Source organism: Tachysurus fulvidraco, chromosome 9 (assembly GCF_022655615.1).
Source record: "Tachysurus fulvidraco isolate hzauxx_2018 chromosome 9, HZAU_PFXX_2.0, whole genome shotgun sequence".
Taxonomy (NCBI): Eukaryota; Metazoa; Chordata; class Actinopteri; order Siluriformes; family Bagridae; genus Tachysurus; species Tachysurus fulvidraco.
Window position 1 is genome coordinate 22,694,064 of NC_062526.1, and position 12,478 is coordinate 22,706,541.

Here is a 12,478-nt window from a genome sequence, read left to right on the forward strand (position 1 = left end):
GTGTTTACACAGTTTAAAGACCGAGTCCATTGGAAATTTTTTTAAATGTTTTATTAAACAACGTTCAGACAGACTTACCCTAACTTTCAGAGTCACCATTAGATCTTAGACCAAAAAGGAGGGAGAGGGGATTTCAGCCTGATTTTATGAAAAGCTGTAAAATGCAAGACAGACCTGTGAGCAGGCTAATGTGATTTAAATTTCTTTGATTTTTCTGTCCTTGTCCCTGGTAAACTGTGTGTGTATATATGTGTGTATGTGTGTGTATTGAAGCACGTGTGGTTGTGTTGTTGCTCTGACTATGCTGTTCGTCGTAATCTGTCCAGTGTTTTATCTTCTTTTTTTTTTTTTAGTCTCAGCTCTGATCATTCTCAATTAACCACGATTCAAATGGACTCCCTTTAGTTCAGTCTCCATTCGAATAGTTATTATTTACTAAAAAATGAGACGCAAACCTAAGCATTTTTTTTAATTCCACTAATCTTTTATATGACACTTTGTGTTCACTCCTTTATTGGATTTTAAATATATATATTTTTTAAATATCTTTTTATATATTTTATGATGGTAAAGATGAAGGTGAAGATTACTTCCATGACATGATTCATGTGCAGATAAAAAATAATAATAATAATAATAATATTTGTTGTTGTTTTTTTTTTCTGCCTTGATCCCTTTGCCTCTCCCTCCATCTTTCATACTTCTGTTTCACTCTCCTTTGCTTCTCCTGAAGGGAAGTGAGGACGTAGTGCAAGGCGTTGTGTTATGTGTCATTATTTAAAGCACCAGGTCTAATCGGTGTGTGTCTTTGTCAGGCGGTCTAGGGCAGGGTAAATTCTGCATCTATGTGATGGCTATGATTATGTAAGAGTGTGTGGTGACAATTTCCATTAAATAAAACTAGTACATGAAACATATTGCTCTTACACTCACACACACACACAAACGCACTCACACGCACTCGACATGAGTCTGACGATTTGTTTCAAAGGCAGTAGTTATAAACACCTGTTAAAATAAATACAAAAAAATAAATTAATCGTATAAAATCAATTAGACTGTTATCGACAGTTATATAAGTCAGTCGGCTAAAAAAAAACAAAAAAAAAAATAAACTCACGTTTTCACATGACATTCAACAAACAAACACACAAAAACAGCACTATACATTCACATCCTCAATCGAACACATTCAGAAATTATAAAAGGGGCTCAAATGGAATGTATGTGTTGTCTTCTAAGTGTGTCTGGATGTGTTTGTGTGTCAAACAGATTCAATTTGTGCTTTTGTGAGCGTGTGTCAGTGCAGTATTTTAGGGTTCATGCCTCCTGTTCTACTTCTGAATATAGAGACTGGGTTTTGCTCGTCCATCAGATTTTAATTATTATGTAATTTTATGTATCTGTGGTGCATGTGTATGTATGTGTGTATGCGTGTAGGTCTTTATGTATATGTGTGTGTACTGTAAGTGTGTGGACTATAGAATTTCATCCATGAAGCTAGTATCGAGGTGCTGAATGAGCACCCGGATAAAACTCATTTCTTTGCGGGTGTTCTCAAAAATGATGCGCGGGTCATCAGACAGACATCGCAGGCAGTTGGGAGCCATCACCATTGCCAAGTTACTCACGTCCATTTTAGTGATAGCCACGTTGGCAGGCTGAGCAAAAACCTGTATGTGAAAACAGAGAAAGCAGGTAGTAATGTATGAAAACAGGCTTTCTACTGTATTTAAAACCAATCCCAACAAACAGATACCTAACTAAACCTCCTTCTAATATGTTGATGGTTCCAGCAATCCTGGTTTACATTCATGGCTTTATATAGAGCAGCTAATACGAGTTTACGCTTCATTTACAGACAAATAACAACAGAAAAACAAGAACAGATGGTTTTTAAACATTAAGGTATTTTCAGGGAGATCTCACAGCTGTCATGAATTTAAACGCTGGTTAAAATTGGACTGTTTCAGGTATATTTGAAAATACTGCTGAAGATTTAGAATATAAAAGAACAAAACAAAGACAAACCTACAACAAGGTAGATGCATTGTTTTCTAAGGTCACAAAGAGCAAGAAAGCACAAACTAGAAAGACTGGTGTTTCTATCAAGCCAAGACTGAGAATAATTGATTTATATGTACCATGTCATTAAATAAGGTTCAGGCTTAGAACCTTTATTTTAGAGACTCTTTGTAAGGATAGGAATCATCATTAAGCATGAAATGAGCTAGCTAATTGAAAGTAACATTTTACCTGCACATTTTAATTAAGCTACTGCTGATAAACTCACAGGCTGAAAAAAATAAAACGTCAGCCAGTCTTTTGGTCAGGCTCACACGTGAATATATTACTTGATCTTCCTCACATTCAGTGCCTTTCAGAACCAGCACTATTTGTTATGCATCAAATAAGAACCTTCTAATAAATTTTTTATTGCTTATTGTGTAATTGTTCTTCCTGCTGCTTTCAGGTTGTCCTGCAACTCAATTTTTATCTCCTCAGAGGGTTTTCACACTGGCAGATAATAAAAATTAGTCAGAAACAGAGTGAAAAATTGGTAATGTGAAAGCCGTCGTGTGCACCGGGAAGTGTTGACAATCCTGAGACTGTTAGGTTGAACTGTGCCTGTGATTCCCTTTAACATGAATGCAATGCGAAGTAGAGTAAACTGCACATGCATTTGTGTTGAAGATGTCTTTATTACTGTAGTTTCCACAACATATGTGTACCACGTGTGGCAGGGGAACGTTGTGGGACACAGAAGAGATGAGTGCCATATTAGGTATAATTGCACCAAAAGAATAATAAAATTACAAATATGCTGAGTCGACATTTTATACAACTGAGCAATTGTGGGTTAAGGGCCTTGCTCGGGGGCCCAGCAGTAGCAGCTTGGTGGACCTGTGATTCAAACTCACAACCTTCCGATTTTTAGACCAACACCTTAAACACTGAGCTACCACAAGCATTCTGTTTTTGTACACAGTTGTTTTGAAAACCTCTGATTAACCCAGTAATAGAAACCCTGACAGAAAGGCTGACCTGTAAGAAACGAATGAGGTAGCAGAGCACCAGTTTGTTGATGTGAGGAAGGTTATGGATGACGCTGACAGCAGCTTCAGGACTGTCATAGTTAGAGATGCATTCTTCATAGTACTCGTGAGGAATTACTGGATCCTCCAACTCCCTGTACCACAGCTTCAACAATGATGCTAATAAAAAATAGAAAGGACAGCCATGAGTAACATTAATATTTAAAGCTTTGAGACCTCTTTAGCAAAAAGTAATTATTTAACTCTTAGCATCAGGGTGGTTAAATTTTGTCCTGTTCCTCTTGGTGAATCATCATCAATTCTTCAAACTTGTGAGGGTCAATACATTTTCAATTGGATTCAACTCAGGTCCTTGGGATGAATTTTTTCTTTCTGACAAATTCATCTTCTCCACAGATTCAGTTTATTTTCTGCTGAAACATCTTCTTTGATTCATATTTACTTTGATGATGTTTACCACCACAGTACAATGTGCAGAAAAGCAGATCCGTATCCAAATGCTCCCACCACCGTGTTTCAGTATGGGTATGGTGTTTTTCAGAGAACCCTACTTAACTGAATTGGCTGACAAATTTGTTTCATCTCACTAAAGCTGCTTTCAGCTCATCCTGAAATCCCTTTTTGTGTGACTTTCTTAAGTTCCTGAGTGCATGCCGTGCCCATGAATATCCTCAAAACCAATCGCACTGCTACAACTCGGAAACTTTGTCCCCTGAACTTAATCCACGATATTAAGCTCCTTCACCTGCATGATATCTGGATTTTCTATAACGACACCAGTTGATTTTTAACAACAGGTATTTTTTCTCTGTGTCATGCTACTCTACACTATATATACTACATTTATCTCCAGTAAGAGAATAAATAGCTATAAAAGAAATCATGTATTTAAATCAATGCTAGAAAATCCAACATTTCAAACTAAAGCCTAAATGTTCTGTAGAGGTAAAGGGGGTTTGTTTCTTCTCTTCCTATAATGCACTTGGAGATTGAGCTATTTATATTCAGTGGGAAATGGAGCACTGCAATTGCCCAAGGCTAAAAGCATTTGTGTGTGTGTGTCTGTCTCTGAGAGTGTTTGTGTTAGAAAGAGCATTGTGTCTGCAAAAGAGAAATATGTGTGTGTGCCAAAGTCTTTGTATATTTTATTTGATTGATAAATAGATGGTTATTTTTCTCATATGATGGATGCTAGTATATAATAGAACAAAAACAATGAATAACTGCATTTCTTTCTTTCTTTCTTTATTTTTAACCTGTTGATTTCTAAACATTTTACAATATACTGTATCAGAATATACCCGGAATGTGTGGGTCCTCCAAGCCAGTTGGCACTTTCCACTGGTCCACTTGCAACTTTAGCGCATTTACCTCGTCTATATCTCCAGGCACCCTGCCAAATACACGTTCACAAACAAATTGTAGCACATTCTAACATTTTATTCTAACGTTTCTAACACTGACTGTAATCCAAGGAACAATGCAAGATTTTCCCATTTATTCATCTTGAGTTAAACCTTTTTCTTGCTCAGGGTTGAGCCTGACATGCAGCTGATATATTTTATTCCTGCTGTATTATTGTGAAACAACAAAAAAATAAATAATTAATTAAAAAAAGACAAAGCAGTGAGTCTTAAAAGTAAAGTAAAGACAAGATTTGAAACAAAAACTTGATTACTTCTGTATTTAGGTTCATTAGGTACTGAATATATTTAGCCTAAAGCATGAGTGAAAAAAATGATTAAAAAAATAATAATAACAGGCATGAAAAATCTGCCAAGTTATTTCTTTATTTTCCACAGTGTACCAAAGACAATTCAAATATTTATTTTTTAAGTTAATTTATACTGTGTATATTTTCTCAGTATGTAACTTTTTTTACAGATTTGTTTACAAAATTGTTTAGCACATTTATTGCAGTATAATGATAGTAAACTTGTACAACGATTATTTCTCTGCCAGTATTTATTGTTTTGTGATGCTGTGTTGGTAATAAGAACTAGTATATATCATAAAAAGACTTTGTAGTGGAAAATAAATGTACAGATTGTGTTTTCATTCATTCATTGCCACTTAATCAATTAGGCATTATGGTTTTACCATCTTACCTGAAGATACCCTCTGTTTGGTCTCCGTTTAAGCCTAATACTTCCTCTGACAGACGGGTCTGTACCCATGGCAGCTGTCGGTCAGGGTATCGCTCCTTCTGCATTGCCATCACTTCTTCCAGAGAAGAGCCAAACATAGAGAGACTAAAGATGGCATTACGAGCGTAAGCTACCTCCTCAAGACAAGGCTTTTTTAAACCCTGGATTGAACAAATGGATGATAGATAGATAGATAGATAGATAGATAGATAGATAGATAGATAGATAGATAGATAGATAGATAGATAGATAGATAGATAGATAGATAGATAGATAGATAGATAGATATTTAGTTTTTACACACACCTGGACACACACATATGTACGTAAAGGATTTAAAGAAATCAACATACATCTTCTATATGCAGTATGCATATATACCATGTGTGGCTAAAGGTATATGGACATCTGACCATGGCCTCCATATGTGGTTCTTTCCCAGACTGCTGCAAATGATCGTCTAGCATTATGATTTCCCTTAACTGGACCTAACAGGCCCAACCAGTTGCAGCATCACAATGGCCTTGCACATGATATTAAGGTTTGCCAAGTGAGGTGTAAAGGAACTAAAGGGGCCTGAGCAGAGCGCCATTACGCCACTGAACATTGTTTAAGAATAATGTTTCAGTCAAACTCAAAAGGATAGATAAAATATAAATCTGGAAACAAGCTCTTCACAGGAGATGCTTTTATTTGAAAATATGGGAGTCAAGGATGGAAAGCCAACCCAATGACATGATTTGCCATACTTGTGGAAGAACTCGAAAGCCTTGAGCTCTCTGTCGCTCACATTCAAAAGATCTTGGTGCGTGCTTGCGGTTTGAGGTGAGCCAGAAAGCTCAGAACACGATGCCCAGTGCTAATTGTGGTGTGTTTCCAGAATTTTCTCTGTGAAAACCCTCTTTCAAGACTGACATTGAGAACTGGGCTTCTAACCACCCGTCAACCCAGAAGAGCACCACTGGGATGAGAAAACTGATTGGATATGAGTTAAATGAGTGAACATAATTCCTCACAATCACACTCCAACATCTAGTAGATTCCCTTCCCTTAAGACTGGAGCACATTATAATATGGAAGGCCAAATCTATATTAATGCTATGCCTCTGGACTGAGATGTTCAAGAAGCATACTGTATATAGGTGTCACGGTCAGTACTCCACATACATTTGCCCATATAGTGTACAGTATATGTTTATATGAAACTCGCATTAATCTCTATTTACTAGGCTTGTTAAGATGTGTTTTGTCATATCTCGAACTCTACTGCCGAGCAGTTCAAAGTGGTGTCTTCCAGTTTCAAATGGAAATACGTCAACATATGAAATCATATCAGAAGTTGCAAAGGAAAAAAGTAAGAAGAATTGAAGGCACCAACCTTTTTCGCTCCAGTCAATGCAGCTTTCTGTAATTTGCGGTAGCAGTACTTAGCATAGCTGCTCACAGCCACTCCTGCATGCATACACATAAATACTTATCAGTATGTCAAAACTCAGACAACCGGATAAACAAATTTGATCAACATATTTTAATATTTAAGAAGTACAATCTTTTACAAGTTATCACAAAAAAGAAATTATCACCGGAAACACAGTACGGTTAGTAAAACTGTACAGTATGTCTGGCTCATACAGTACCTTTAGTGTCGTTCAGTGGATCAATGTGTCTGTAAATGTAACCTTCCAGGTAGTTGTGGAAGCGTGGTGTAGGAGGAAAGAATGCCAGACAGATGGCCATGAGCTCCCAGCCCCTCTGTAAGCTGTCATAACGGAAGTTCTCTGTGGTCTGCCGGCACAACTGAATGTAGAGCTCGTCACGGAGGCCTTGGTTGCTCCAACCACTTACTGCAATCTCCAGAGCCACTGCCAGAGGTTCGCCTTTACCCTTTCGATCCCCCATGTATGTCTGGATGTGCTTGAAGAGCTCCACAGCCTCACGCTTGACTGTACGGTCCATTGTGTGGATCATAGGTTTTTTGATAGGCTCGCTGCTCCATGCTAGCATATTTGCAATAGATACCTTTCTTCTGAACAAACCCTGAGAGATAACAATTGGTAAACTGTCATCAATATCATGCTGGTGACTCTATGCACAATGTTACCTTCCTAATAAGAAAAATCCTCATACAACCCAGCGGCTTTTATTTTTTTCATTTCAGGCACAGTCTATGTCTCTAAACATCTAAACATTATCTGTAAAATTTGAAAAAGTATAATCACATGTATGGAGTATAAGTACCTGTGTATGTTTACTGAAATGCTTAGAAGCCCAGTTCTCAATGTCTGTCTCCGAAGAGGGCTTTCGAAGAGAAAATTCTGGAAACACACCACAACTAGCACTGGGCATCATGTTCCGAGCGTTGCGGCTCGCCTCAAACTGTGAGCATGCACCGAGATCTTCTGACTGCCAGAGACAGAGAGAGAAAGAGACAGAGAGAAAGAGACAGAGAGAGAGAGAGAGAGAGAGAGAGAGAGAGAGAGAGAGAGAGAGAGACAGAGAGAGAGATAACGCAGATATAAACAGCATTATAAAGTAATAACAATTTGTGTTTGAAGCACAATGTGCACAGAGAAGAAAGACATCGAGAAAGAGAGAGAGAGAGAGAGAGAGAGAGAGAGAGAGAGAGAGAGAGAGAGAGAGGGAGAGAGAGAAAGAGAGAAAGACATAGGAGGTGGTGAAAAGGGAGCTCAACAAGAGACAGCCTCAGGGCTGAAGCAGGGCAGAGACTGAGTTTCTAAAATAAGTGATAAAAAAGAATTCTGGAGCAACGATCCCTCCCTCATCTCCTTAAGATTGAAAGTCTATGAAACAATGAAACCCATCGTACTTTCTCCTACGACCACCAGAGTGCACCATCACTCGAATTCTCAGCAGCACTCATAATCTCTCAACTCTCACTCTCAAGCCCCTGTCTTCATGAAGTCTTTGCATAGTTTCTGATGTGCATTTCTGCATTTGTTTGTGCAACCTACTATTGTGAATTTGTTTTGCCCTTTTTAATTCTTACATTTTTTTTATTATTTGGATAAAAAAATCTAACCCTTCAAGGGTGTCTGCTCTTTCTAGCAGAGTCATTACTGAAGGTTTTTTGCTTTATTATGTCCCTGGATCGAGCAAGGGCGCTTTGGTGAGTTCACACGTGGCAAGTGCTACAGCGAGGAAACATTTACAGTCATCGTCCTCAACAGAACGATCGTGTTCTGTTAAGTATCTATCATCTGACTCATCATCTATCATCAGCTTAACCTCTGATATAATTTATCCGTTGCTCATGAGTTGTTAATTTATGAGTTGCTCAATTATAATTCCAAATTGTCTGTATATGACTGTAGAAGGAACATTATTTTCACATTAATCACACTCTCTGGTATTTATAATAATTTATAATCACACTCTCTGGTGTCACCCAACTGAGAATGGGTTCCCTTTTGAGTCTGGTTCCTCTCAAGGTTTCTTCCTCATACCATCTGTAGGGAGCTTGTCCTTGCCACAGTCACCTCAAGCTTGCGCATTATGGATAAAGAGGGAAAAATAAAATACATTTACATAAAAATTTCATGTTCTGTACAGCTGCTTTGAGACAATGTCCACTGTTATAAGCGCTATAGAAATAAAATTGAATTGCGTTGATATAATCTGCATTTGGAACTTTACTTTTTTCTGGATATTTATATTTGTTTAAATTGGTTAAATTCATTAAAAATGAATTAGAACATAATTCATTTATGGATCAATAATAATAATAATAATAATAATAATAATAATAATAATAATAATAATAATAATGTTTATAAAAAATATTTTTATATAAAGTTTGGAACACATTTCATAAGTGATTAGCATGTTGTGACATGCTAGGTCATTTCTCAGAGACCAAAAAATGTAAAAACAAAACAGCAGTGAAAAAAAATGATAAAGTCAATGATAAAGTCATATCCCTGTTTGAACCATGATTATTAAAAACAAGTGTCTCCTCATAATATATGAAATACTGTATGTCTGATGTTATAAATGTGTACATAACCTCTGTATTACATAATTGAAAGATTTCTGTTGGCTTATTTGCCATTTCATATTTCCTTTCCGTTTCTTTTTGCTCGTCCTCAGTTTTAATTAGCCTGCTAACTGATTCGAACAGAAGTTTATAACAGCTTAGTGTGTGTGTGTGTGGGTGTGTGTGTGTATGTATGTGTGTGTGTGCAGAGTATTAGAACTATACAACTTCCATAATTTCCCAGAATTAATTAAAAATCACACTGTCTGAAAATAAATGTAACAAAACTGTATGAATGTAATCAGATTTACTTTCTAAATTATTATCTAAAGATGTGATTACTGCTGCAAGACTCAAGTACTGACTGTAGACAGGATTAATTGTGTGTGTGTGTGTGTGTGTGTGTGTGTGTGTGTGTGTGTGTGTGTGTGTGTGTGTGTGTGTGTGTGTGTGTGTGTGTGTGTGTGTGTGTGTGTGTGTGTGTGTGAAAGCATAAAAGAGAAAAACGCTGGAGGGAACACTGGAATGTCAGATAGCTCTAAAATGAAAAGACACTAATGAATGCCTGGCATGACAAACAGTGCCTTGAAATGAGCCTCTGATTTTCCACAGCTCTTCCAGTCTAGGGTCTATTCTATAGAGTGTGTATTGTGTGTGTATTTACTGGATATTTGTCATACAAATAAAATATGAAATAGAAAAAAAAATGTCAGTAGCAATAGATGTCATGATGCGTAATGTAACCTTATTTGTGGGAAAGAAAAGAAAACTGTTACAAGAGAATGAGTTTTCATGTGCTTATATGTGTGTTATACCTGTGAGGGATGCAGGTAAGGCTCAGGTGATGCCAGGTTGGTTTGTACAGACAGACTCTTCTCTAACAGCGTTTGAGGAAATGCAAGTCTGTCTAATGTAGTACGTTTCCAGTGGCTGTCCTGTTGGGCTAGAGCTTCATCTTCGCTGAATGCCCGTACCACAGGCCCTGGCAGTGGCAAAGGTGACGCGCCATCACTTTCATAACCATCCTTAGTACTACCTCCCAAGGCACCACCTCCACGCTGTTGCATGAGCTGCTGGGCTTCCCAGGCGAGTCGTGCTTGTGTGTGTACTCCTACCCCCACCCCAATACTCTCTCCTTCCCCTCCAGGCAAGGAAGGCTTGCGATTTTTACGTTTTCGATTACCTCCACCACCATCATGGCTATGCTGGAGAGTAAAAGAGCCACCATAACACATTCCAGCAGGTAGACCACCCTGGGCAGCTTTCCCGTAGCTTAAAAAACGATCTGTTGTCCGAAACCTGGGAGAAGACCCTGACTGTTCTACATACACAAGCTGCTTGACATACTCCCGCCCTGCTGCGCTGTACTCCCGCCCACCTGAGCTATAATCACGCCCACCTGAGCTGTAGTCCCGTCCACTAGAGCTATAGTCCCGCCCTGCAGAACTATAATCCCGCCCACTAAAACCGTAGTCCCGCTCTGCTTGGTTGGAGATCTTCTCAGGTGTGGACCCTCTTTGTCTGGTCAACACCAGCTGGCCATAAGGAGACGGACTCTGTTTAGGAGAATGGTAAAGGCCAGGCTTGCGTGCTGGTGACCTATCTGAGGCATAAAGGCCAGGATCACAATGCATATCAGTGGGTGGTTCTTCATAAATGGGAGGGGACTGATACTCAGAAGGAGGCTCCTCATAGAGCGGGGGTTCATAAGCATAGCGTGGCGAAGGAGGCTGAGAGTCACCTGAACAACGCCTCTGAGTTCCACCAAAATCGGCTCTCTTCAGAAAAGGAGATTGTGATTGCCGACGGTCAGGCAAACTGTGAGGAGTGGTTTCCGCTTCAGGAAGAGTGTTACTAGATGAGCGTCTGGAGCGTGGGGAAGAGCTAGAATAACCGTTGCCCTGTGACAGGTAACTGGGCTCCCTGTCAGATACTTTAATCAACATCCTGTCCTTGCTCGTTGTCCCCCATCTGAAACTGATGAACAAGTAGAGACAAAGATGTTTTACATTACAATTACATCATTTTATCCTTATAACACAATAAATGGTTAAAAACAACCACAAAAGTTGGATGTCATATTTCTGGCCATACAGTGTAGCAATCACAGAATATTCTAGATACACAAGCTTCAATATATATTGCATATGAACGCAATTCATTTTACATTGAAATGTAGATTATTAGATGATATAAAGGCCCCAGTTCACCCTCATATACTGGAATTTACACTAAACACCTTCATTTATACAAGTTTATACGTATTAAGCACAGGAAATAAAATCAGCGAGTAAGTTATCCTAGATACTGTATAAACACTAGAAGAAGTCAATTAACTGTAACAAGGCCTGGTTAACTGGTCATATCTGTGCCCTTTGCAATAAGTTTTTTTGCATAATGTAGGCAAAAATATAAACTATTATCAGAACTGTTTATATTTATATTTTTATTTTGACAGAAAGTTATACAATAAAAATTACATTTAAAGCGCCGGATACGGCCACTATGATGAAGCTTTATTCATGAATACAGCAAAAATGCAAATCTATTATTTAATATAAATAAAATGCTGAAAGAAAATTAGGATTAAACCAAACCAAGCCAAACGGTGGCTGGCCTGTTCTGGGTTGATAATAATTTGTGTGATGACATTTTCATTTCTCTGAGCTGCTGGACTGTCAAATAAAACCATGCATCTTGGTCAGAGCTTCACGGCAGCTCTTGTATACGAATGCACCAATTACTCAACCTCAGAACTAACAAGCTTATAAATACACACGGCATAATTTAATCATTTAACTGCAAATGAAACATTTTAAAGGTTAGTAAAATGTTCATTTTCACTAATCAGTGCGTTCTTATATGCAAAATATGCGAATGTTCGTTTTACGATCGAATTTTAATCATATGCAACTTTGATGAATCAGGGTCATTGTCTATACAAATCCTTGAGTTCTTGCCAGGGATTAAAGTGTATAGAGCAGGCCTTTGCCTCGGTATTAAAGTAAAGCAGTGAAACAGTAGTCTAAAATCAATTCAGCACTTTCTTACAGCCTGAGAACTCCCCATGACCAGACCTGCTGACATAGCCAAGACTGTGTCAGAGTATGTAAGAACGTGTGTGTGTGTGTGTGTGTGTGTGTGTGTGTGTATATGTGTGTGTGTGTGTGTCTGTCTGTGCTTCATTTAGAAGTTGGGCAGCTCATCTCTCATGCACTCTCTCTCTCCCTTTCTAATTCCATTTTTTTCTCAAGAAAGAAACTCGTAGAAAGGGACCACTG

The 12,478-nt window shown here is 38.2% G+C and overlaps 1 protein-coding gene across 1 annotated transcript in view; it reads right to left on the minus strand.

Annotated features, from left to right (window-relative positions):
- Window positions 1–67: 67 nt before the first annotated feature.
- Window positions 68–12,478, minus strand: part of arhgap39 (Rho GTPase activating protein 39) — a 30,210-nt gene continuing 17,799 nt past the window's right edge. The window contains exons 4-11 of the mRNA XM_047818629.1: window positions 10,013–11,174; window positions 7,442–7,606; window positions 6,841–7,240; window positions 6,582–6,655; window positions 5,165–5,364; window positions 4,358–4,449; window positions 3,046–3,215; window positions 68–1,673 (exon numbers count right to left, since the gene is read on the minus strand). Of these exons, the coding sequence (XP_047674585.1) occupies window positions 1,479–1,673; window positions 3,046–3,215; window positions 4,358–4,449; window positions 5,165–5,364; window positions 6,582–6,655; window positions 6,841–7,240; window positions 7,442–7,606; window positions 10,013–11,174 (2,458 nt within the window). The 3' untranslated portion in view covers window positions 68–1,478. The remainder of the gene's footprint in view (window positions 1,674–3,045; window positions 3,216–4,357; window positions 4,450–5,164; window positions 5,365–6,581; window positions 6,656–6,840; window positions 7,241–7,441; window positions 7,607–10,012; window positions 11,175–12,478) is intronic.